Source organism: Neovison vison, chromosome 4, assembly GCF_020171115.1.
Source record: "Neovison vison isolate M4711 chromosome 4, ASM_NN_V1, whole genome shotgun sequence".
NCBI classification, from domain to species: domain Eukaryota; kingdom Metazoa; phylum Chordata; class Mammalia; order Carnivora; family Mustelidae; genus Neogale; species Neogale vison.
Window position 1 is genome coordinate 228,831,368 of NC_058094.1, and position 27,231 is coordinate 228,858,598.

Genomic DNA, 27,231 nt, shown 5'->3' on the forward strand with positions numbered 1-27,231 from the left:
CTTGAAACGTATGTCAAAGTTCTCGGACTTTTACAGTTCCTGTAGTCCACCACTAGGGTTTTGTCACAAGTCCATCTTCCCACGCAGGAAGCCACTTGCTGCCTGGACTGCGGGGCCGCTTCCCGGGGGTGTCTTACCTCTCCACGCTGCCCATCCGCTCTCCTGCTGCCAGAGCCTCTCCCTAAACACACATTTTATAATGTAACTACTGTTGTTAGAGCCTTCTCATACGCCCTGCAGCTTCAGGAAAATAACCCACAGTCCCGGGTGCGTCTGGTCCTGTTCCCCTCTCCCCTCTCCCCTCCCAGCTTCCGGAGCTCCTTCCCCCTCCAGCTCGCTCTCCCGGCGTTCTTGGTCCCTAGCAAGTCCTCCGACATGTCAGTCTCTGCTCGGCGTCCTCTTTCCGCCCCGACGGCCCTTTCTTTCCTTCCGCAGGAAGGCCCCACCGTCGCCGTCACGGAGTCCGGTTAGCAGCTGGTGTGTCCTCTAAGACCCCACCGCATCCACAGCCCCCACTGCCAACCAGCACCCAGGGCTCCCCAAACCCGTGTCCTTTCCTTGACGTCCCTCACTAGCACCTCGTTTTCTCGCCCTTCTCGCTGCTCAGACCCGCAAACGCCCACGGACCTCAGCGATCCACTGCGCAGCGTGCGCGGGTGGCACCGGCAGCCTGGCACCGGCAGCCTGGCCCAGGACGCAGGCCCCGCCTCTCCGAGCACGCCCCGCCCCGGCCCCGACGGCCCCGGCCCGGCCCCGACGGCCCCGCCCACCGCCCACCGCCCCGCCGGCTGCCGGCCGGAAAGCGTGGCGCCCACTGCTGCAAAGCGCCGTGCGACAGAACCCGGGACCGTACTACGGCGGGCAACCGCCCCCGACGCCGCTGCAAGCCCTACGGCTACCGGAGTCGAGAGCGGTGGCCGCCCTCCTGCTCGCCGTCTGCGCTTGCCCCGCGTCCCTGGAGCCGCCCGGAGCCGCCCGGAGCCGCCGCGCCGCGGAGGAGGCCCGCGCCCGCCCCGCCGGTCGCCATCATCCCGGCGTGCACCGCGGCGGCGGGCGGGCCGGCGGCCATGTTGCGATAGTCTGTTGTTTTCTTCCTGCGGAGCTGCGGGGCCGGAGAGGCGGAGACCACCGGCCGCCTCCCCCTGTGCCCGGTCCCGGCCCGCCGCCCCCCGTGCCCCGCCGCGCGTCTCTGGGCCCGGCCGGCCGGCGGCCTCCCGGCTGGCTTGGCGGGGCGACCCTGAAGGCCCGCGAGCACCATGGCGGCCGCCCTGGGAGCGGGCGGAGGAGCCGGCACCGGAGGTACGTGAGTCGCCCCGCGCGGCGGGACGGGCCGGGACTGCCTCGGCCCGCGTCGTCCTGTCTCCCGCGTCGTCCTGCTTCCCGCGTCGGGCTCCGCGCCGCGGTGGCCGGCGAGCCTCCACGCAGCCCGGAGCCCCTCGGCGCGGCGGCCGGCCGCGGGCGGCGAGACTGTGGCCTGCGGGGCCGCGGCCGCTCGGACCAGCCGTGCGGGCGACCGGTTTTGCGGGGGGCCCTAAGGGCTTGGGTGGGCTCCGGGCCGGGAGGGGCGCCGCGTCGTGCGGGCGTGTGGGGTGGTGCGGCGCCTCGGGCCCGGGGTCCTGGGGGCCGAGCCCCGGCTGCTGCGGGGCCCCCACCGTCCGGCGAGCGCCTCTTCGCGCCTGCTCGGGCCTCCTCGGCGGTGCGCGGGCCTCGGCGGTCTAGGCCGGGCGCCGGGCAGGCCAGCGCTCGTGGGCTGCGGAGGTTTGCGCGGTAGCCGTGGTGCGGGGAAGCGCGTGAGGGGCTCGGGCCTGCTCGGAGGCGCTGCCGGTGGAGCCCCGGCCCGTCGGGGTCCCCGAGTCGGGCTCTGGCGAGCGCGTTGCAGCCGCCGCGCCCGGAACTGCGGTCAGCGTGTGCCTGCGTGTGTGCGGCGGGGAGGGACCGCGGGGACAGCGCGCGGAGCGTCCCCCCTGCCGGCCTGCTTGGCTCCGCACGTCCTTCCGCCGGCGACTCTGCGTGTCCGCGGCGAGCCCCTCGTCGCCTGGGAGCCCGCGCGCACCTTCGCGGTTACTTGCCGGCCCGGGCTCGTGTGCGGGGTGGGAGCGCGCGCCGTGCGCGGGGCCTTCCCGGAGGCCGCGGCCGCGTGAGCACGGGTGCGTGGCGGTGCCCCGAGCGCCCGCTGTCCACCTGGGGGGCACGGCCGTGTGGGCGAGGACAGGCGTCCTCGAGTTCGGCTCCGGGCCGTCTGACGGTTGCTGTCTCCGAGCACTGGGCGGGCTTCATCCGCGATGCGTGGAGCTTAGGCTCGCGCTCCATCCCGGGCCGCTGGGCGCCCTGCCCTGAGACCGAAGCCGGAGCCCTCGCGGGTTTGGGAGACCCGGGGACTGGCTCCCGGGGCCCCTCCACGCCCACGCAGTCCCGCTGCGCCGGGGCCTCCCTCGCTCTGCGCAGCCTTGCTTCCTGCCCAGCGCGCATCCCAGCTCAGAGTCGTATTCTGTCGTTTACTTCTTTCTTCTTTTTCCCAAGATCTTATTTATTTGACAGAGAGAGATCACAGGCAGGCAGAGAGAGAGGGAAGCAGCCTCCCGCTGAGCAGAGAGCCCGACGTGGGGCTCGATCCCAGGACCCTGGGATCATGACCCGAGCCGAAGGCAGCGGCTTAACCCACTGAGCGCCCCCGGCGCCCCTGCTCACTTCTTCCTTGAACTAATCTGTCGTGTAAGATTGTGTAAGGAGCGTGGAAGCCCCGCCTCACCTGCCCGCCTCACCTGCCGCTTACCCCGAGCTCACCCGAGCTCCGGCGCCCTGTGTTCAACAAGTGCCTCCACAAGGGCGGGAACTGGAGTAGGAAATGTCCTTATGGATCCCTGTGTACCCTTTTCTGTGCTCATTTAAGTTGAGCAGTTTTAGCTTCGTGACCTTTTATGTAAAGTAGCAGCGAAATCATGTAGTGTTCTGCAGTTGCTTTGTTCCCCTAAAAGTAGGTCTTGGGGGTTAGGGGGGAGCCTGGGGGACGCAGTCAGTGAAGCATTTGACCTCGGCAGGGATCATGATCTCAGGGTCCTGGGATCAAGCCCCTCATGGGGCTCCCTGCTCCTCGGGGAGTCTGCTTCCCGCTCTCCCTCTGCTCTGCCCCTCGCATTCTCCCCGTCTCTCTCTCAAATAAATAAATAAAATCTTAAAGAAAAAGGTCCTGGGGATCTTCCATGTCAATACGTGAGAGTTTTATGGATCCATTATTGATCATTTAATCATTTTTCTATTGATGGGCCAAGTTCAGTTACTTCTACTTCTAAACTGCTGTGGAAAGTACTGTGCTAAACGTCTACAGACACAACTTGGTGTGCTTCTGCAGGTGTTTCCGGAGAACCCCTACCTCTAGAGGTGGAAATACTGTGTTTCAAGTTACGTTTATTTAAAATTGTGATAGCTGTTGCCACTGCCCTTAAAAACAAGTTGGTGCCACTTTATCCTCCCTCAGTAGTGTTGGGGGGGGGGTCCGTTTTCCATGCCCTTTTTAAGAGTCTTTTAAAATTTTTGTTCATCTTGGGATAGAGAAATAACCATAATGTTTTTAGATTTTTCTGATCTCCAGACAAGTTATGCATCTCTTTATATATTATTTTTCTGTGAGTTGTATGTTTATATCATTTTGCTTTTTTTTTAATCGGGTTGTTGATCTCTTTGTTATTATTTATTTTTTCACTCTGTATTTTTTTTATCAGAATTATTAACCCCTTTTTTAAAAATTGTGCTTCCCATATAAATAACTTTGTTTTAAACTTTTACTATATGGAAGTTTAAAATTTTTATTCTTAAATGTCACTTGGTTTTACAAGTTTTTTTTTTTCTTCTTCTTTTTGTAATGGTGTCCCTATGCCAAGAGTTCGTCTATGCTTTTTTTTTTTTTTTTAAGATTTTATTTATTTATTTGTCAGAGACAGAGGGAGAGAAAGCGAGCACAGGCAGACAAAGAGGCAGGCAGAGGCAGAGGGAGAAGCAGGCTCCCGCCGAGCAAGGAGCCCAATGTGGGACTCGATCCCAGGACCCTGGGATCATGACCTGAGCCGAAGGCAGCTGCTTAACCAACTGAGCCACCCAGGCGTCGTCGTCTATGCTTTTTAACATTTTATGCTTCTGCACTTTTTTATATTTAGCTTTTATTTCTTGAAGTTTTATTCTGGGTGTTCTGTGGTTTTGGGACTTTTAACAGTTCTAATATGATTTATTGAACTCTCCATCTTTTCCATCTTCGTAATATATTAAGTTCCCATAAGTTTTTTACAATATACTGTTTCACAGGGTGTGTGTGTGCATATATATGCAGGTACGTACGGGTAAATGTTACGCATATATGATGGCATGTTCCTTTTCAGAAATATCTTGATTAGTCCTGTGCATTTAATAAAAATGTACTTCAGAATCATCAATCACGTTTTATAAAGAATTCTACGGGAGTTTTTATTGAGATGGCATTGAGTCTTTTTACATAATTTGAGAGTGTTTGACGTTTTTGCAATATGGGTCCTTTCATCTGATGATAAGAATGTTTCTGTCAAGCTTTTTGTTTTTGTCAGTCATCTCTACCAAACGTTTATTCGGTACCTGCTCTGCTGGGCACTAACTCAAGAGCCTGGATACATAGTAAATATACAAGAGATCCCTATCCTTATGGAACTTAAATTAAGTTAAAAAAAAATTAAGGATTTATTTATTTCAGAGAGCCTGTGACCTGGGGAGGGGGAGGAGGGGGAAGCAGACACCCTATTGAACCGGTCCCCTGACCTGGGAGTCCATCTCCTGACCCTGAGATCGTGACCTGAGCTGGAATCAAGAACTTGGACGCCTAACGAACTGAGCCACCCAGGTGCCCCAATAAAATTTTCTTTATGTAGGTCTTTCACATTTCTTGTTAGTTTTATTTTCAAATACTTTGTATTTGTCATTGTGGGTGGCGTATTTTATCTTCGTACATTCTTATTTGTTACTGGCCTATTACAGAAAAGCTTTTTAAAAATATAATTGAATTATATGTAGCTGGTTTTTTGAATGTTGTTTTAATAGTTTGGTACTTTAGATTTTCTGGTTAGTCATACCTGCGAAACTTCTGACATTTATAGCTCTCATTTCTTTTTCTTCTCCTTGTCTCAAAGGCTTTCACTGTCAGGTCCTCCTGTATGATGTGGAGGACTATGGGTGGTGACAGGCATCTCTGTCTTGTCATCTTGTTCCGAGTTTTAATGAGTGTTCTTTGAATGCGTTGCCATTAAATATGGTGTTTACTGTAGGTTTCTGATAGTGTTTTAGCAAAGAAAATTGTTTTCTGAGTTGGGCATTTAATTTTATCAAATGCTTTTTCCATATCTGTTGCGGTGATTTATGGGACCCCCTTTTCAGTCTCTTAATGTATTGATAGATTTCTAGTGCTGAACCAGCCTTGCATTCTTGTTTTCAAAACCTTCTGTGTGCTTTTTAATATATTAAATATATATTCTTTTTAACATACTGTTCTTTTTAGTATATTGTTGGACATCAATTTTAGGATTTACCTGTGATGATAAGAAAGAGTGGATTACAGTTTTTTCCCTTTGTGTTTGTGTGTGCTTTGTGCTATCCTGTTTTTTTTTTTTAATGAAACTCTGGCTTCCTAGCATGAGTTGTGAAGTTTTCTGGGACAGTATAAAAAATTAAAAAAATTTAAATTAAAGTTGGAAGAACTTTTGTCTGAACAGCAGTTGGGTTTGGTAGCTCTTTATTTTTCAGTTTCTTCAACCATTTTTGGTCCATTTAGCTTTTTAGAAGTCTCTGGGTCATTTTTTAAAAGTTTATTTATTTGTTTAATCTTTACACTCAAAATGGGGCTTGAATTCATGATCCCGAGGTCAAGAGCTCCATGCTCTTCTGACATAGAGGTCAGTTATAATACATTTTTCTGGAAAAGTAATTTTTTATGTTTATATTTTTGAATTAATGCAGGGTTCAACACTACCATTTCTGGTGTGTGTGAACAAATTCTTTGTTCTTGTACTCGATTGGTGAATTTGGTTGGGCCTAGAATTCTAAACTTGGATTCATTTTCCTTAGATTTTTGGTGCTGGTGCTGTGTTTTTCTGGCTTCCAGTTCTGCTGTTGAAAAGTCTGATGGCATTCTGATTCCTTTGTTATGTGACCTTTTTCTTTCCCTGGAGGAGTTAACAATTCCTTCTCAGTGTTCTAAAATTTCCTTAGCATGGGTCTTTTGTTGTGTTTTGCATTTGGTGGACACTTTAGTGTGGAAATACGCATCTTCAGTTCTGGGAAATTTTCTTGTATTTTTCTCCCTTTCATTTCCTCTGTACATACCTGAAACTCTTATTATTGGTTTCTGATACTTCACTTATGTACAAAGTATAAGAATAATGAGACAGTTCCTTAGGATGCTTTTGGGAAGATAGGCAATTTGGTAGTTCCTAGAGGGAAGTAAAAGAATGCGTAACTGGGGGCGCCTGCCTTCAGTTGGGTTGGGCCACTGCCTTCGGCTTGGGTCATGATCTCAAGATCCTGGGATCGAGCCCCACGTCGGGCTCTCTGCTCAGCGGGGAGCCTGCTTCCCCCTCTCTCTCTGCCTGCCTCTCTACCTACTTGTGATCTCTCTCTGTAAAAAAGAAAAAAAAAAAAAAAAGAATGCGTAACTGAGTAAGGCTGGACAAGTGCGGCTCTCAGGGCTGCTCCTGGGCCTCCGGCTTCGGCTGCTGGTGCTGCAGCGCTCCAGGCGTGCCCCGGGCTACCACTCCTCCGGTAGGAGGAATTTTGTTGTCTTTGGCCAAATGCAGTTTATCTTTAGCTGTTTCAGCTATGGCTAAATGTGTCTGCTCTTCTTGATCTTTTGATATTTTCTCCTCTTTCTTGAAAGAACATGGAATTCTAATACTTATGCGTAATACCATTTTTAAAATGCTAACAACTAAGTCAAGTAAGAAAAGACCGTGTAATTCAAAGAGTATGTGGCTTGTGCACCACCAGACTGCAGCCTCTCTCCAGCGGTTCTGCCTGCGCGATTTAGTACGTGCCGTGAGGAAGTGATCTCCCTACCTAAACCTCGATGAAGTTGTGGTTGCCCTGTAATATTCTGCAGAGGAAATCAGAGGGTATGTTACTACGGTTGCTTCCTAAATAAATGCAGGAGTGCTACACTTGGTGTTCAGTAGACCCGAGTTGGTCTGGTTTTGTTGTTTACTAACTTTGGTTAGTCTCGGTTCTCCCGTCTGTGAAAGGAAGACTTGAGGTTGCATCAACGGAGAAAACGGACGTGAACATGATGGCTTGGCTGAAGTCCAGCGAAGCCTCTGTTAAGCTCTTCAGTAGTGCTGGAATTACGGGAGTTTTAGCAGTCTCTGTTTCATTCAGAACAGAAGCGTGCTATGCGGTTCAAGTCCGAAGCTGTTTTAAAACAGGAATTACAGGCTTCCACAACCTTAGAAAGGTGGAGGTGCAGCGGTTAGGAAAACTTTCTCGGATAGTCTCAGCCTGGTTGTCAGGAGTTTGCCTGGAAGTCCCATGACCCTGAAGACTCTTGGGGAAGCTCTGGGGCCTTCTTGGTCTGCAGCACTGCACGTGTTGACTTTTGACCCCTTCGAGTCTCGGGAAGTCACCTCTGACTCTCCCAGCTCCTGCAAGCCCGGTGCAGCAGCATGGTTTTTCTGAGCTCCCTCCCAGCTCCCTGATGGCCTCCTGTCTCCTGTGTGTGTGTGTGTCCTGCCTCTGCCACCTGAGAAGAACTGTAATGATAATTGGGACTCAGACCTCCTGCCAGTGCCTTGCCTCGCCTTGCTGTCTAACTCAGAACCCCACAAAGGCCGGGGAAGAAGCATATTCCTGCATTTCCTCTGTAGCGTTGGGGGCGACTGTAGTGACCACAGTCCGCACAGCCGATACTTATGTCTGTGGAAGGCAAAAGAGGGATTGGTGGGGGGACTTTCTCCTTTTCTTGTTTCTTCCCCTGAGTTTCACCTGTGTAGCAGCTGATCCTCACCAGTTTTTAGGTTTTACTTTTTTTTATTCTTATTTTTGAAGGTTTCACTTTTTTAAAGATTTTATTTATTTATCTGACAGAGAGAGATCACAAGTAGACAGAGAGGCAGGCAGAGAGAGAGAGGGAAGCAGGCTCCCTGCTGAGCAGAGAGCCCGATGTGGGACTCGATCCCAGGACCCCGAGATCATGACCTGAGCCGAAGGCAGCGGCTTAACTCACTGAGCCGCCCAGGCGCCCCAAAGGTTTCACTTTTTTAAAAGAGGGTCTAGATTCTTGGAAAAAGAAATGGGGCATCATTTCCTCTAAGTCCTGATGGGAACATCTGGTTGGCTGAGCTCAGACCACTTGTCCTCTTCCAGGCTGCCCAGGATGATAGAGAATCAAGGATCTACCTTTTACAGTTTCCGCATTGGGAGACAGAGCCCTGTCTTCCTGTGATTGACATCCAGACGCAGGAAGGGGAAATCTTGTGTATGGCAGCAGATGGTCAATGTGCAGTACGCTTCTTGAACAGACCACATGGTTCATTTTAGGGAGAACCGGTCCAGGGGCCCGTATCCATGAGAGATTATTTATTTACAGTTATTTTGGGGGTGGAGCAGAGGGAAAGAGAGAGAGAGAGAGTGAAAGATCTCAAGCAGACTCCACTCCCAGCCGGTGAGCCAGATGCGAGGCCTGATCCACAGCTGTGAGATCATGACTAAAATCAAGAGTCCAAAGCTTAACCGACGGAGCCATCCAGGCACCCCCGGTGAGAGATCGTTAGGCTCAGTGGGTTAAGCCGCTGCCTTCGGCTCAGGTCATGATCTCGGGGTCCTGGGATCGAGTCCCGTATCGGGCTCTCTGCTCAGCAGGGAGCCTGCTTCCCTCTCTCTCTCTCTGCCTGCCTCTCCGTCTACTTGTGATTTCTCTCTGTCAAATAAATAAATAAAATCTTAAAAAAAAAAAAAACAGTGACTACAGATTTTTTTCCAAACAGCATGGCGTAGGGACGCTCTCTGAATATTTTGCTTGGTTACTCAATTTGGTAGTTTTACTCTGTGGGGCTAATAAACTCACTTTCAAAGGTCTCATACAGTACCCTGATTGCTTTTTTAGTTACGGTTTAAATAAAGGGTCTAGATTAACTTGCCTATAAAATACAGAATTTTGACTGTTAGTGATTCAGAAGTTGAGTGTATCATGCATGAGAATGGTGTTGACGCAAAAAGAAGAAGGCTGAGAACCTTTGGACTTGAGCAGGGTTGGCATACTTGATGTGTAAAGGGCCAAATAAACATTTTAGGCGCTGCAGATCTCCCGGTTTCTGTTGCAATTACTGTTTGCCTTGTAGGTTGAAAGCAGCTGAATGATATGTTGCTGAATTGGCATACAGTGTTCCAATAAAAGCTAACTTATAGAAATAGGTAGTAGCCAAATTTGGACAGAAATAGGTGGCAGACCCTCCTTGTCCTGTGGACTGAAATTTGCTGGCTCTTGGCGAGGTAATTGACTAGAACCCTGTTCAAGTTAATGTTTCTCTATTGTTTCTAATCCAAGTTTCAGGTTCCTGGAAAAGAGAAAAAGAATGCTAAGTAAGGGAGTTGGGTTAGTTTCAGACCTCTGGTTGCTGTGTAAGTGAAAGGCGTAAGAATTCTAGTAGATTCCTGTAATCTTGCTCTCAGGAAAAGTGCTCCCTTACGGAAGTGGAATGAATGCTTAGCACCACGTTTGGCCTTCCAGGGAGAGTCCGCAGGTGGGAGCATGGACCGTGCTCGTCCTGCCAGGCTAATCTCCCCTTGGTCTTCAAGGTTGCATTGTTCTTGATTCGGTCAGACTATGTGGACATCTTTTGTTCTCTTGGTTCTGCTCATTGTGACAGATGTAAACTGCAGCTTTGCAGAAAGGATTTGTCTGTGTTCTAAATGTGAGCAGAAGGGAGGTGACTGTAGGAAATATAAGAATAATAAAAACAGGCCAAGAGTTCTTGTCTTAGCTTATTTCCTAGGATTTCGAGTCATGGTTCTTTCCATCTCCATCTGTATATTCCGTATGCCCGGGGAAGAAAATACCCTCTTGCTTTCTGCCTCAATAGGTGTGGTCTTTGTCGAAGCACAGGTTCATCCATGCTGAGAGTCGTTCTTCCTTCCTTCGGGGAATTCTAGTAGTTTTCTGCTCCCACTGTGGCTGTAGCTGTGTAGCTGCATTACTTAAAAATTTTTTTTATTTCTTTGGTGTTAGGAGATGAGATTGCTTTCTTCAGAAAAAGCCTTTTCAACCACAAACTTTTTCCCCCGAAGGTTGCATTAATTTACACCTGGGCTGGGATTCCCAGCAGTTTCCCGTTGGGACCTCACTGCCGGTCGTTTCCTCCTTTGCTTCGCCCTCACGTTTGGTCACTTTTCCCTTCCACACAGACACTGGCACATGTTGCGCTTGCTCCTACATTAAACACACACACAGACACACAGACACACAGACGCACAGACACACACTTTTTCTTTATCGTAAAAGGTCCCCTTCAAGCATCTGTTCCATATTTGCACGTTGTGGCCAAAGCTTCTTGAGGTCCCTCTCACTTCTGTTGACCTGTGTGCGGAGAGAAATCATTCAGTAAAGTAAACTGTAAGGAATAGCATGACAAACCCGTTAGCCTCAGAGCTGGAGTTAGCACTTAACATTTGGTCACATTTGCATCAAGTTTGTCTTTTATTTATTTATTTTTTAAAAAGATTTTTATTTATTTATTTGACAGAGGGAGATCACAAGTAGACAGAGAGGCAGGTGGAGAGAGGGGGAAGCAGGCTCCCCTCTGAGCAGAGAGCCCGATGCGGGGCTCGATCCCAGGACCCTGAGGTTATGACCTGAGCCGAAGGCAGAGGCTTAACCCACTGAGCCACCCAGGCGCCCCAGGTTTGTCTTTTAAATGAAGGACAGTATTACAGATAAGTTCCCCATTATGCTTTGTGTGATCACAGAACTCTTCTCCAGAGTCTCACACTACCAGGAATTTGATGTGTTTCCAATATGTATTTGTTACGTATCAATGTCAGGATGTTAAATTAAGAAATACATCTACCTATATGTATTTGTAACCAATACATAATATTTATTTCATGCTCCATGTTTAGTCTGTGCAAATGTCATTTTGTATTTTTGCCAGTGGGTCTTTGGTTTAGACTTGTTAGAGTGAGGATAAAAAGAGAAAGACATGTAGATTTTTGCCAGTTATTGTCAGACACAATGTTGTGTAGGATTTGTGCCATTTTGCGAGACCAGTGCTCTAACCCCTGAGCTACGGAGCTGGATTTGTGCCATTTTGCACTGCGACCACTAGTCCGAGAAGGCCTGTGTTCCCACACACTGATCCGCAGTACACAGTCACATGCTGTAAGTCTTTGTCAGAAGTAAGAAATGATTCATAGTTTACTTTAAAATATCTTTTATTTTAAAAAAGTCCTGTTGTGGGAAAAATTTCAGCTTAAAAATAATTACATACGTTCCATCATCTAGTTACAGCAATATGAAATCATGGCCAGTCGGATTTTGTCTGTTTTCCACCTTCTCACTCCTTATGTCCCCGTAAAACACTTTTTAACTCCCCATTCCCCTGTGCCCTGGCACCCACCAGTCTACTTTCTGTCTTTATGATTTCTGCTACTCTTGGGACTTTGTATAAGAGTACTCATTCGTCGCTTGTCTTTCTGTGAAGGCCGTATTTCACGCAGCAGTGTGTTAAGGTCCGTGCGTGTTGTAGCAGGTGTCAGAATTTCCGAGACTAAATAATATCCCGTTGTACGGCTAGACCACATTTCATTTACCCGTGTATGTGCTGATGGACACTTCGGTTGCTTTCACTTTTTGGTTGTGCAGAGTGCTGCTGTGAACATGGGTGTGTGCATACCTCTGCAAACCTGCGTTTCTCGTTCTTTTTTAGGTATACCCAGAAGTGGGATTGCCACAGCAGTCATTGGGTTTAGGGCCCATCCTAATCCAGTCTGACCTCGTCCTAACAATTATATCTGTAATGATCCTATTTCTAAATAAGGTTGCATTGTGAGGTTCTGGTGGACAGGTTCCTGGCACAGAGCTCCTAAAACCCTTGGAGTTTATTGTCTTTTGTATGCTAATGAATGAGTCACTGTTGGTGGGGGGGCTGCCTAGGTAGCTTCAGGATGGGGCTGGTTGCCTGAAAAACCAGCCACGTGTTTAACGGGTTACAGTTTTCAGCCTCAACCTCATTTCCTGGGAGGCTGGAGATGGAGTTCTGTCATCTTTGGTCAGTGGTTTTCCAGGCATGCTTATCTAATGAGACCGCCGTAAACATCCCTCGGCGAAGGGGTTTGGGATCGCTTCCCACGTGCCTGTGTTGGGAGGGTGGCATACCCTTGCCATGGGGACAGAGGCTTTTGCATTTGGACCCTTCCTAGCTTCATCCTGCTTACACCTGGCTCTCCATTTCTGTACTTGATAGTCAGCTGTCCCAGTATCATGTTAGCCTGGGTTCTGTAAGTTGTTCAATTGAATTATTTAGCCTGGAGGATAGAATTATGGGTAACCGGGGCACCCCGTTCGCAGCTGACCCTCTGAAGTGGGGCAGTCTCCTGAGACGGAGCCCTTAACCTCTGTGCGAACCCCGGATTATGAGGGATTAGCACTTACGGGACTGCGGGATTGTTCAGCATCTGCCTCGTGTCTGAATATCAGAGACTGTTCAGTCCTGTTCGGTCAGCAAGTCAGACTTGCTTTAGTATTAGCAAAGGATGACTGGCGTGTCATAAGACCGATGCAGCATTTTAAAAGCAAAACTCATTGCTTTCTACCCATCCCCAACCCCAAAATAAACCAGCACATTTATCAGTCAGTTCACATCCCACTAATATTCCAGATTCAAAATACCCATGTTTTCTTTGACGTCTCTTTGATCCCTGTCATTTAGTGGACATGACTTGGAGTTTCTTAATGGACAGATTCTGGGGCACTTGATTTCAGCTCTGGTCATAGTCTCAGGGTTGTGGGATTGAGCCCTGAATTGGGTTCCACACTCAGTGGGGAGTCTGCTTGAGTTTCTCTCTCTCCCTCTGTCCCTCCCTCTGCTCACACTCTTCTCTCTCTGCCTCTCTAAAATAAATAAATCTTTTAAAAAAAGAGATTCTGATTGATCCATTGTCTTATTTTCCCACCTATTTACTGTGATGCTAGCCAGGATTTTTTTTTTTAAATTACTTGGTTTGTAGTTCTGTGTTGTTCAGACCATTGTTCATCTGTTAGGAGTTCAGTCACTGCTGCTTTTCGCTGCTTAACTGTTGCTTCTCTCCCTGAACGGCTGTTTGAAACCCATGGAACTAGTCACAGTCTTCTGGCCTTATACGGCACGTTTCACCCTCTCTGCTGTCTTCCCTGTACGCCCATCTGCTTGTCAAAAATCAAGTCAGTGCTCAGCCTTCCTCTCTGTTACTGTAACATCAAGCTTCACTTTCCCCAGCCCCTTTTATGCTGTATGTGCTTTTGGGGGGGCTTGGAAATTAACCTCAAGATATCTCTTGGGCTGAATAAAGTTTTTCTTGAATTTCAGTCATCCCATTGATTTTACTTCCATTTTTTTTTCTTTCCTTTTTTAAGATAGATATTTAAGTAGGCTGCATGCCCAGCATGGAGCTCAGTGTAGGGCTTGAACTCCTGACCCTGAGATCAAGGCCTGAGCTGAGATCAGGAGTTGTATGCTTAACCGACTAAGCCACAAGGCACCCCTTCAGTGGCTTTTTCCGCTGATAAATTTAAATAGTATGAAACTTCATACTTCATTAAAAACATTGTACAGTCCTCTTTAAAGTTTGCACACTGTACATTCAAATGTGTGCATAAACATTTAAAATGATGTTTGTTTGATGTTATGATACTTACTTTTTGTTGTTGCTGTTTTTGAGAGCGAGCTCTAGCCAAGGATGGGGGAGAGGGAGAGAGAGAGACTCTTACGTAGGCTCTGTGCCCGCCGCAGAGCCTGATGTGGGGTTTGATGTGACCCTGAGATCATGACCTGAGCAGAAATCAGAAGTTGGAGGCTTAACCGACTGACCCACCCAGGTGTCCTGTTATTTCTGATCAGAGAAATGGGGTGATTTCAGTACCATCTTTGTACCTTTAGGATTCCAAGAAGTTTTTATAATTGTATGCTATTTTAGTAAGGACAGGTTGTTACTCTAAGAAAGAAAATAGATTCTGTAAAAATGTAAGGAAAAAGTATAGAAGACAATCTGTGATTCCATACCGAGAGATAACTGCCATTAGGGTCTTGCTTATATCCTTCCAGACACACACACACACACACACACACACATTTTGCATACAAAGTGGCACACTATACTGCATGGTATTGGGGGTTGTTAGATTATTGTGGACATTTTTCCATGTCAGAAATACAGCAGTTCTAGTGATAGTTCTTACTGCTGCCTCGTATATAACTGCAAGACTGTATTTTAATTTACCTCTCTGCTTCGTCGGGTATTTGCTTGATTTCCACTTTTTCCTGCTGATAAAACATTCCTTAGTGAGCTTCCTTGTCCATATTGTCTGTGCTCGCTGATTGCATGACAACAGCTTTCAAAGTCTTTTTAAAGAGTCCCCGAGACTATCCCCCAAGGGTCCCCCAGGAGTGTCTGTGAGGGCTGTTTTCATAAGAGAGCTAAGACCTGATGATGTGCCTTTTTTACTGTGTGTACATTTGCATCAGTGTTGCAAAAGCGATGGTGAGTCAGTTTGTTTCCTTAGCATGATTGAAGGCAGTGACCACAAACTGTTAGAAGCCAGGCCACGTAGAAAAAAACAAGAGTTTGTTTAGGAAGATCCTTGATGAAGCAGTAAAAGTTACTACTTTCATTAAATCTTGACCCTGAAGTACATTTGAAAAAATAATACTCTTTGGGGCACATGGATGGCTCAGTTGGTTAAGCGTCCAACTCTCGATTTCAGCTCAGGTCATGATCTCGGGATTGTGAGATCAAGCCCTGCTTCTTGGGCTCTGTGCTGGGTGGAGAGGCTCTGTGGAGCCTCCTCCTCCTCTGCCCCTTGCCATCTCTCTCCCTCTTTAAAAAAAAAAAAAGAAGGTTTGTGACAAAATGGGAAGTATGCATAAGGTGTTTCTTAGGGAAGGTACTGTTCTGATGGAGTTGAGAGCTGAATATGCTATTTGTTGTTTTTTTTCATAGAACACCAGTTTTACTTGAAAAGACAACTGACGAAACTAGGATTATTCAGACTGTAGTATTTGGCAGATGTTTTCTTGCAAGTGATGTGAGCCTGTCTAGTCAAGGAAACAGCTGGCAGTATTGATTGCCAATGAGAGAATCCAAGCTTTAGAGCAAAAATTAGCATTTTGGAGAAGTTGTATTTGCTATGGTGAACTTGAAACTGTCCCAATATTTTAAAGATTTTTCTGAAGAGATTGGTGGTGCTTTAAACAAATGTAATTTTTGATATTGAATAAGAAAGGTGTCTGCATTTGAAAGAACAGCATAACTCAGTGAATCAGTATTTTCAAGATGTTATACAGTCTTGTGTTAAAAGATCTATTAAGAATGAGAGAGATACCAGTGCATTTTTTAACAGGTAAGAGTATGAAATGTTCATTGATAAGGGTTCAGACTCTGCATTGCAAATAGCCTTTGAGAAACCACCACTTGTTGAGTGTTGGTCTAATATTAAGAACATCTGAAATGATCTGAAAACACTTGATGCTCTTTAACAGCTTCACAGTTTTTTGGAATTGGATTTCGTTCATGCACTTCACTCAGAACAATTTATTGCAAGAGATTAAGTGCAGAAGCAGATGTAAAAATCAAGCTGTCTTCTGCAAAGACATTAAAGAGTTTGGCAAAACAAAAATTTTCTTTTTTTAAATACAGTTTTCAGTAAGAATATGTTACGTTAACATGTAATGGGTTTATTGTTTCTTTTACAACAATTTGTGAATAAAATATTTTAAAAATGTCCTGGTTTTAATTTCTGGTACAGTAAATTTTGAAACATATGAATCATGTACATTTTTTTAAATTTAAAAAAATTGAGTATAATCAGTAAAATGTTAGGTTTCAAGGTTACACCACAGTAATTTGACAACTCTGTAACTGTACCTGTAAACCTTCTGCTGTGCTCACAAGTTCAGCTCTCACCTGTCACCGTAAATGCTATTGCAGTACCAGTGGTTGTGTTGGCAGTGCTTCCTGTGTTAAAAGCATTTTTACGCTGATCATTCTCTTTAAAATTGTAAGCAATCTGGTTAGCGCCTTCCACTCCCCTCCTTCTTGTTTTCCATGTATGTTTGTGGGATTTTTGTTTGTCTCTATCTGTTAGACTGTAACCTACACGCGGTGGAAATTTTTATCTTGTACACCCTGTATATTAGGTGTTTAGAACAATGCCGGGCATACATTAGGTGCTCAAGTAATTGTTGAATGAAGAATGCGGGTTTCATGACCTCAGTTCTGCGTAGTTTGTGCTTACCTTTCAATAATCCTTAGTTTGGAATGATTTCATAGCCAATTTTCTTGGACATTTTATGGGGATCTCTCCTTTGGAGAAGTATTTATTTTAACTGTTTTTACATAATCCAGGTTTCTAATTTTGACTTTTGTGGATTTAACTGTAGGAAGTACTTACATAGCAAGATAACAGTTAACTTTTCTTCTGGAGTATGATGGATTGTGGTCAACTGGGGGCAGGGATTCCCAGCTCCAGCTGTCACCACAATCACTGGGAAGCTTGAAAAAAACAAACATGGAAAATTGAGCCCACTGAATCAGATTCAGGGTGGGACCAGGGATTGTATAGTTTTTAACAAGGTTTCTAGGTGACTGTTGTTACCTTGGCCATAGGGTTTTCTGTCCTCAGCAGAATTGGCTGTATGGCAGTATCTGCCAAGGGCGATTGTGACCATTAATACCTTCACTGTGAACTGATGTGAAAGAAGCCAAGAGAAGACCTTTTTGCTTATAAAATGTTGGAACTTTGTGTTCATGTTGTCAGCTAGGGAATACTCTGTTTTCATGAAGTATGTAATCTGGGGGAGGAAGGAAATCCAACACAGAAACTAACAGAAAACTAACCACAGAAACTTCAGTTATTTTATTTATTTATTTTTAAATATTTTTTTAAAAATTTATTTGAGATGGAGAGCATGAGAGAGAGCGCGAGTGCATGAGCGGAGGGGAGGGGGAGAAGGACAGGGAGAGGGAAAAGCAGGGCTCTCTGCTGAGCAGGGAGCCTGCCTTGGGACTTGATCCCAGGACCCTGGGAGCATGACCTGAGCCAGAGGCATATGCTTAACTGCCTGAGCCACCCAGACACCCCCAGAAACTTGAATCAGTTGCTTACATTTAAAAACTAAGGAACAATCCATAATTTTGTTTTCTCTTGAAAAGTTGGGATTCTGCCTTCGCTGGGCCTGCACTCCCTGTTAATGTGGTAAAGCTCCTGTCTTCAAACTAGGTAAAGTCCTGCTAATTTGCCATAATGCCTACCTAGTCTGCTTTGCTCATTTGTCTACAGTGAGTCTACAGGAGTCTACAATGTCTACAGGAAGTACACATTTGAGTTTTTCATCCCTGACCAAAGTTTCTTAATTATCCTTTTAAAAAGCTGATTCCATTCAAGTGTAATTGACACACAGGAGATTATCTTTGAAACACGTAATTTCATAAGTTTGGATATCTGTACACATCCGTGGAACCCCAGCCGGTCAGCGTGACGATTGTGTCATCATCAGAAGTGTCTTCGTGACCTTTCTGATTCCTGCCTCCTGTCTGTCCCCGAGCAAATGCTGATTGTGTACTGATGTAGCAGTACCATTTTATAAAAAGGAATCTGAGAGTGTGTGTTCTTTTTCTTTTGGTCTGGGTTCTCTCAGCATAATTATTTTGAAGGTCATCCCTGCTGTTAAGTGTATATCAATATTTAAGTCTCCTTTATTGCTGAGGGGAATTGTACCTGGGGATATTCCGTAGTTCGTTGATCTGTTTGCTTGTTGATGCACATTTGAATTGTTTACAGTTTTGGGCTTTTATCAGTATTGTAGAACATTTGTGTACAAGCCTTAGCCTGGACTTAAATTTCTTTTTCTCTTGGGTAGTTACATAGGCGTGGAATGGCTGAATCATGTAGTTGGAGCATATTTAACTTTTAGAGACTGCCAGACTGGGGCGACTGGGTGACTCAGTTGGGTAAGTGTGTCTGCCTTTGGCTCAGGTCATGATCCCAGGGTTCTGGGATTGAGCCTTGTGTTGGGCTTCCTGCTCAGCGGGGAGTCTGATTCTCCATCTCCCTTTGCTGTGCCCCTGTTTGTGCTCTTTCTTGCTCTCTTATACAATCTTAAAAACAAACAAACAAACAAACAAACTGCCAAACTATGTTATTAGGTGGTTGTATCACTTCACATTCCCGTCAGCAGAGTACGAGCTCTGTTGCTCTACATCCTTGACAACACTTGGTATAGTAGGTCTTAAATTTTAGCCATTCTCATAGATAGGTCCTGGTGTATTGTTGTGGCTTTAATTTACATTTTCCTAATGACAGTGTAATGTTGAGAATCTTTTCATGCGCTCTTTGTCGTAACATCCATGGTTTTTGGTGTAGTCTTGATTTAAGTATTTTTCCCATTAAAGATGCTTGGGTAGCTCTCTTGGTTAAGCTTCTGAATCTTGGTTTCAGCTCGGGTCATGATCTCAGGGTTGTGAGATGGAGCCCTGTATCTGGCTCCAGCCTGGGCACAGAGCCTGCTTAAGACTCTCCCTCTCCCTCTATCAGAGGATAAAAACACCAATAGCTCCTGACCCAGTTCATGGAGTTTTGCACCAAGAGGAGGAAGCCAAGGAGACTTAGAGCCTGTCTGCTCCCCTCCCCAGCCATCATCCAGGCCCTCAGCTCCCAAAGTGAGGATGTTACTCAGAGACAGGGACACCACTGTCCCCACGCATAGCACTAGTGCTAGGACTTGGGGTTTGTCCAGGGGGAAGAGCAAGGCTTAGACCAACAGAGTTCCAAAACTCTCTCAGAGGAGCCAACTTCATGGAACATAATGCAACAAAGTTCTAGCCAAAAGGTACTCTTGGAAACCGTGAGAATCCTGCAGAGAAATAACTGGAAGGAAAGTTAGAGTCAACTGTCAAAAGACAATTCGATCATAAAGATAAAGAACACTGGCTAGTTTCTAGCCCTAGGCTGGGAAAATTCCTGGGGCATTATTGGTGTTTTTATCCTCTGACTCTCCTAGGCAGATTCTTCTGGGGCGGTGTCTGTCTGCCGCCTCTCCTCCAGCCTCTGGGCTCGCATGTGTATCCAAGAGGAAAATCTTTCATTCCAGTTCCTTGTTTTTCCCAATACAATTTTTAAAAATGAGATAGGAGATGTACTGTGTATGACACAGACACACAGTATGGGAAAAACATAAAATGGGAAAAAATCTAAAATGTCTTACTAATATTTTCCATATTGGTTACATGCTGTAATATTTTGGATATGCTAGGTTACATAAAATATGTCGTTAAGTTTTCACCTGTTAAAGTTTCATTCTTTTCACTTGTACCTGTAGCTACAAAAAACTTATATATGCGACTCGTGTTTTTTTCCTGTTTAGCAATTCTCTAGTATCCCTACTTTCCCTACATAAGGTCTTTGTCTTCTATGGTAAATTTGGAAAAATGTAAAGGTAACGAAAATGTTATAAAAGTATCTTTAATATTTAGTAAAGCAGTTTTTTCCCTTTCATGTAAGTTTAGTAAAAATTTTTAAAAACTTAATTCGTAAGGAAAATATCTTACTAAAATTTATGATTTTTTTTTTAAAAAGTCCAGTCTGTTAGTGATATTTCATGCCTAATAGTGTTCAGTCGCTTTCAATAGCCTACTTAGATTTTTTAAAACTTTTTTTGGGGGTGGGGTGGGGAGAGCATGCCCGTGTGTGCAAGCGCACACTAGTGGGGGGGCAGAGGGGGAGTGAGAATCTTAAGCAGGCTCTGTGCCCAGGCTGGAGCCAGATACAGGGCTCCATCTCACGACCCTGAGATCATGCCCTGAAGTGAAACCCAAGAGTCAGACGCTCAACCGACTGAGCCCCCCCCAAGTGTCCCAGCATTTCTAATAGCTGTATATGGAATTTCTGTATTGCATTTATTCATTGCGGTACTGTGTACTTGACAGTGGTACATGATGAGGTGGGTCCCCCAAGCCCCTCCCCTGCTTCAGGGGCTTGGGATGGAGACTGTGTGGAGGGCAGGAGAGTCTCAGCATGTTGGGGGAAGAGTCGGGCAAGGCCTCCAGCAGGGCTTCTCTCTTCCTCTTGTGGCCCTGCTAGGGCTAGTGGTCCAGGGGGCTCTTCTTCCTTGGAGGCTGTGTAGACCGTAAGGTCCACCGCTCAGTTGCTCTGGTTAAATTCACTGTTGTACTCGGAATGGAGCATGACAAAGTGGTCATTGAGAACAGTGCCAGCCCCGGCACTGACTGTGGAAGAGCGGGCGCCACTGTTAGAGCTGCAGGAGACAACCTGGCCTTCGGCGGAGCCCAGGGTGCCCTCGAGGGGACGGGCTCTCCAGTGCCTGCTTCGCCACCTTCTTGATGTCGTCATATCTGGCAGCTTTCTGCAGGCGGTGGTTCAGATCCACGGCTGACACCCCGGGGGAGGAGACCTACAGGGCCATGCCAGGGAGCTGCTCCCTCAGCTAGCTCAGGGAGGACCGTGGCTGCAGCCTTGGTGGTGCCGGAGGAAGCCCGGATGATGCTCTCTGCTCTGGGCAGCCCCTCGGCCATTACGCCACAGCTTTCCAGAGGGGCCATCCACGGTCACGGATGGTCTTGGCCCGAGTGGCCAGGCAGCTGGTGGCACAGGAGGCGTTGCTGACAGTCTTGAGGGAGTCATTGTACTTCTCATGACTCGTGTCCATCACAGGCATGGGGGCTTCAGCGAAGGAGGTAGAGATGAGCCTCTCAGCACCATTCTTCAAGTGAGTGCCAGCCTTCTCCGTGTCCCCAGAGGACTTGAGAACCTGCCCAGCTCCAGCGTCAGCCCATCTGATGTTGTGGGAACTTGTTCCTGGAAGACGGAGATGGGCTTTCCACTGAACACAGGTTTCTTGTTCTCAGCCTTGATCGTGCCATTGAGTATGCCACCGGTGGCCTCCTCCTGGAACACGTAGACCTTCACGGTTGTGCCTCAGGTGGGAGTGGCACTGCACGGAAGTGGCCATCTGTCAAATGGGAAGGAGCAGAGAGCCAAAACTTGAACATTTTAAAATGTTACGTCAGGAATCCTTATAAGAAAAACGTTGTTTCAGTACAGATCTTCCTCATCTTACCGAGTTATATCCTGATGAGCTTGCCGTAACTTGAAAATGCTGTAATTCAAACACGTGTGGACCTAACCTGCTTAACATTATATTATAGTTCAGCCTGGCCTCTTTAAGGCAAAATCATGTAATGTAACACAAAGCCTGTTTTATAATAAAGTATTAGCTGAGTTTTGTAACGTATTGAATATATTGTGCTGGTATGAATGGTGTGAATATATTGTACTGAGAGTGACAAACAGAATGGTCGTGTGGGTACAGATAGTTGCTCGTGTATTGGTGGTTCACCCTCACGATCCCTTGCCTACTGAGAGCTGTGGCTGTTGCTGTTCCCTGCCCAGCATTAGGAGAAAGAACGGTACTGCACACTGCCAGCTTGGGGGAAGGACCCACATTGGTAATTTGAAATATGGTTTTCATTGAATGCATGTTGCTTTTGCAGCATTGCAAAGTTGAAAATCAGAAGTTAAACCATTGTTAAGTGAGGGGCCATCAATATTAGAACATCTGTGTCTGTTTTAATTTAGTAAGACTGACTTCCGGCCTCTCTCTCTCTCTCTCACAGATGATGACTTTGACCAGTTTGATAAGCCTGGCGCAGAGCGTTCTTGGAGAAGAAGAGCCGCCGACGAGGACTGGGACAGGTATGGAACGACTGGTTCTTGTAGTTCGTGCCGGTTCCTGTCATTCTGCCGCTTGGCTCTCAGAGATTTTTCTTTTTTTTAAATTACGATTTTATGTTTCAGTAACCACACCCAGTGTGGGGCTTCAGCTCAAAACCCGAAGATTGGGTGTTGCTGCTCCACACACTGAGCCAGCCAGGCGTCCCGGCTCCACAGAGATCTTTCCCGAGGACAGTACATTGGCTCTCTGATGCTCTTTTCCAAGTGGGCCTGGCCCTGCTGCGCTGATGTGAGTGCAGGGGCAGGTCTTCCAGGTCGGAAGGTGAGGCCTTTCTGGCAGGCTCCAGTTCCAGGCCTGTATTGTCCGGAGGGCCCTGTTGTCCCTTCTGTCTCTGGGTTTTTATGCAGTGGTCGTACTGATTCGGTGGGTCCCCAGAGCTGTCATTGCCGGAGTTCTTTTGTTCTGTGGCCCACCTGATATTTGGCTGGACTTTAGAATTTTTCCCAGTTTTGTATGTGTATAATAGTCTCTCACTATAAATTTTTATTTCTCTGATTACTAGTGAACATGGACATGTCTTTAGGAACACACACACACGCAGTGATAAATGTCAGTTCCATGGAGTGACACCGCCGGTGGGGCGCTCTGGTAGGACTTCGAGGGTGCGCACCGGCAGAAGCATGCGGGACGCAGTCCCGGCGGCGGGCTCTCAAATGAGGGTTGTGCTCTACACTTCTGTTTAAGATTTACTTATTTTAGAGAGCTCGGGGAAGGGGCAGAGGAAGAAGGAGAGAGAGAATCTTCAGCAGACCCCATGCTCAGTGCGGGCGCCACACAGGGCTTGACCTCATGACCCTGAGATCACGACCTTAGCGGAAGGCAAGAGTTGGACACTTAACCGACTGCACCACCCAGGCACTCCTACATATTTCTTAAGATTTCAAATACTTTGTTGAAAATGTAAAAATTTACTTTGTAGTTGCAGTCGGAAAATTTAATAATAAAGGTAAATAGTTCTGAATAAAGAACAGTGACCTTCTGCAGTTAAAAAGAAAATTACCTCATTGCCATTTGAAAACTGTGATGCCCCAGGAGTTTTACCGAATCCTCTGCATTGGGAGGAGAGGAACAAGGTGGTGGAGGAGTAGGTGATCCAAATTCCGTCCGGTCCCAGGAATTCAGCGAGTTATCAAACCATTCTGAACACCTACAGACTCAGCAGGAGATAGAAGAAAAGAATAGCAGCGATTCTATGAACAGAAAAGCGACCACTTTGTGGAAGGTAGGAGGTGCTGAGAAGTGAATCCCAAATGGTATACGGAAGATAGACTGCCGGGGGTGGGAACCTCCATCAGCCAGCGCCCAGCAAGCAGTGGAGCAGTGGAGCGCTTGGAGATTTTAGAAGTCTGCTCCGGTGAGGGACGTTGCTCCAGTGGCTAAGCGGGGTGTGGAACCCTTGCTGGGACAGTGTGGTCTCAGGTCTGTCGGGGTCACAGAAAGACCGGGGTACCTAAGTGTGGCAGAGCTCCCAAGGCTGCAGAAGATGGAGCTGAGGAGGGGCCTCTCAGCTCGGGGTTACCTTAAATCATGATCCGAGGCGCAGTCGGGCCACTGCTCTTTGAGCACGGACCTAACAAGCAGCAGATCTGGGGAGACTCCTCTTCGTCCCCCGGAGGGAGCGGTACGGGGTGCACTGCAGGAATCTGCTGGGTTTGGAGACTCCAAACGGGGTCGTGCGCCAGAGATAGAAATGCTCAGTCACAGGCCGGGTGAGCACAGGGTGTGGCTGGAGACCAGGGAGATGGGAGTGATTGACTGCTTTTCGCTGAGGGCTCACTGAGGAGCGGGGCCTTGAATTCTCAGCTCCTTCGTGGCTGGAGATTGGGAGGCCACCACGTTCATTACTGCCCTTGAAAGCTGTACAGAAAGCTTGCAGAGAACAAAAGCTACCGAAAGTGGACCCGAGCAGATGACTTAGCCTGGCCCCTGGCAAGGGTGGTGCAGTTCCCCTTCGTGCAAAGATATTTGAGAATCACTGCAGTAGGCCCCTCCCCCAGAAGATCAGCAAGAACATCCAGCCAAGACCGAGTTTACTGATCAATGAGGACTGCACAATTGCGGTGCTCGGGGAATACAGTGCATGGAACTCACGGCTTTTCCCCCATGATTCTTTAGTCTTTCAAAGTTAATTTTTAAAATTTTCTTCATTTTTTTTCTTTTTCTACTTTTTTTTTTGGAAAATTTCTTCTTTCCTTTTTCAACGGACATCTTACAATTCCTTTTTTTTTTTTAAATCAGTATAGCTTTTATTGCATCTTTAAAATATCACAAATAAGTCTGAAAAATCATCCAGCTTCTCGCTGTTTCTGCAGATGGACAACTCAGATCTTATTCATTAGCCTGCTGAACTGTTCCTTTTTCAGAAACATAGATACCATTCAAAAATTTTCTGATATCCTTGTTTTTAACAGTTGTGGCTTGCTGAATCAAAGCACCTGAGTTCGATACAAGTTCAATGTCATTTCCTTTACAATTCCTTTTTAAAAATCTTTTTTAATTTTCTTTTTTACAGTCATACTCTGTCCCTTCATTGTATTTGACCTTGTTTTTCATGTAATATAAGTTTTTGTTTCTTTAAATTTATGGGATGCAGTTTCTTCTAATGATCAAAATACAACCAAAATCTGGTGTGTGGCTCTGTTCTATTCACCAGCCTGTTCATATTCTCCCCCCCCTTCCTTTCGCCCCAGTTTTGGGTCTCTTCTAATTTGTCCAGTGTATATTTTTCTGGGGTCATTGTTACCCTTTGAGCATTTTGTTCTCTCATTCATCTGTTTTCTGGACAAAATGGAAAAAGTCATCTCAAAGAACAAGAGGTAGTACCGACTGCCAGGGCCCTAATCAATATGGGCATTAGTAAGATGTCAGAAGTAGAGCTCAGAATGATCATCATAAACATACTAGCTGGGCCTGAGAAAAGCATAGAAGATACTAGAGAGCCCTTTCTGGAGAAATAAAAGAACTAAAATCTAACCAAGTTGAAATCAAAAAGGTTATTAATGAGGTGCAATCAAAAATTGGAGGCTCTAACTGCTAGGGTAAATGAGGTAGAAGACAGAATTAGTGATATAGAAGACCAAATGATGGAGAGTTAGGAAACTGAGAAAAAAAGAGATAAACTACCAGTAGATCATGAGGGGAAAATCGAAGAGATAAGGGATACTATAAGATGAAACAAGAGTAGAATAATTGGGATCCCAAAAGAAGAAGAAAGAGAGGGACAGAAGGTATATTGGAGCAAATTATAGCAGAGAACTTCCCTAATTTGAGGAAGGAAACAGGCATCAAAATCCAGGAGGCACAGAGAACATTCACCCCCCCACCAAATTAGTAAAAATAGGTCAACATCCTGTTATCTAATAGTAGAGCTTACAGGTCTCAGAGAAAAAGAGAAAATCCTGAAAGCAGCTCCAGACAAGAGGCCTGTAACGTGCAACGGTAGAAATATCTATTAGATTGGCAGCAGAACTATCCAGAGATCTGGCAAGCCAGAAAGGACTGGCATGATATATTTAGAGCACTAACTGAGAAATATATGCAGCCAAGAATACTATATCCAGCTAGGCTGTCATTGAAGATAGAAGGAGAGAGAAAAAATTTCCAGGAGAAGCAAAAACGAAAAGAATTTGCGAACATTAAGCCAGCCCTACAGGAAATAATTGAAAGGAGTCTATTAAGCAAAGAGGGAGCCTAAAACTACCATAGACCAGAAAGGAACAAACTCGGTACACAGTAATAGTCACCTTACAGGCAATACAATGTCAGTAAATTCGTGTCTTTCAATAGTTACCCTGAATGGAAATGGGCTAAATGCCCCAATCAAATGACACAGAGTATCAGATTGGATAAAAAAAACAAGACCCATCGATACGCCGTTTGCAAGAGACTCATTTTAGACCCAAAGACACCTCCAGATTTAAAGTGAGGGGTTGGAAAACCATTTACCATGCTAGTGAACATCAAAAGAAAGCTGGGGTGGCAATCCTCCTATCAGAAAAATTAGATTTTAAACCAAAGACTATAGTAATAGATGAGGAAGGACACTATATCATACTTAAAGGGTCTTATCTAACAAGAAGATCTAACAGTTTTAAATATCTATGCCCCTAACATGGGGGCAGCCAATTATATAAGCCAGTTAAAAACAAAATCAAAGAAACACATTGACAGTACTACAATAACAGTAGGGGACTTTAACACACCCCTCACCAAAATGGGCAGATCATTTAAGCAAAAGATCAACAAGGAATAAAGGCTTTAAATGACACACTGGACCAGGTGGACATCACAGATTATTCAGAACATTGTTCCCAAAGCAACTTAATACACATTCTTCTCTAGTGAACCTGGAACATTCTCCAGAATAGATCACATCCTGGGTCACAAATCAGGTCTTGACCAGTACCAAAAGATTGGGATTATTCCCTGCATATTTTCAGACCACAATGCTCTGAAGCTGGAACTCAGTCACAAGAGAAAAATGGGAAAGAACTCAAGTACATGGAGGCTAAAGAACATCCTACTAAAGAATGTAGGGGTCAACCAGGAAATCAGAGAAGAATTAAAATATCTGTGGAAACAAATGAAAATGAAAACACAGCTGTTCAGAATTTTGGGGGTACAGCAAAGGTGGTCCAGAGATAGCAATACAGGCCTTTCTCAAGAAACAAGAAAGGTCTCAAGTACACAACCTAACCCTACACCTAAAGGAGCTGGAGACAGAACAGCAAAGAAAGCCTAAACCCAGCAGGAGAAGAGGAATAACGATCAGAGCAGAAATCAATGAAATAGAAACCAAAAGAACAGTAGAACAAATAATGAAACTAGTAGGAGCTGGTTCTTTAAAAGAACTAATAATAATAATTAGTAACAAATCTGGCCAGACTTGTTAAAGAGAAAAGAGAAAGGACCCAAATTAATAAAATCATGAATGAAAGAGGAGCGATCACAGCCAACACCAAAGAAATACAAAGAATTATAAGAACATATTATGAGCAACTATACGCCAACAAATTTGACAATCTGGAAGAAATGGATGCATTCCTAGAGACACATAAACTACCAAAATGGAATCAGTAGAAAACCTGAACAGACCCATAACCAGTAGGGAAATTGAAGCAGTCATCAAAAATCGCCCAACAAACAAGTGCCTTCCCAGGGGAATTCTGCCAAACATTTAAAGAAGTATTAACACTTACTCTCCTGAAACTGTTCCAAAAAAGTAGAAATGGAA

General features: G+C 46.0%; 1 protein-coding gene across 2 annotated transcripts in view; it reads left to right on the forward strand.

Annotated features, from left to right (window-relative positions):
• The first annotated feature begins 1,042 nt into the window (after positions 1 to 1,042).
• The window catches only part of RBM33 (RNA binding motif protein 33), a 127,886-nt gene continuing 101,697 nt past the window's right edge, over positions 1,043 to 27,231 (forward strand). For both annotated transcript variants that reach the window (XM_044246909.1, XM_044246910.1), the window contains exons 1-2: positions 1,043 to 1,299; positions 21,880 to 21,958. In XM_044246909.1, the coding sequence (XP_044102844.1) occupies positions 1,257 to 1,299; positions 21,880 to 21,958 (122 nt within the window). In that variant the 5' untranslated portion in view covers positions 1,043 to 1,256. The remainder of the gene's footprint in view (positions 1,300 to 21,879; positions 21,959 to 27,231) is intronic.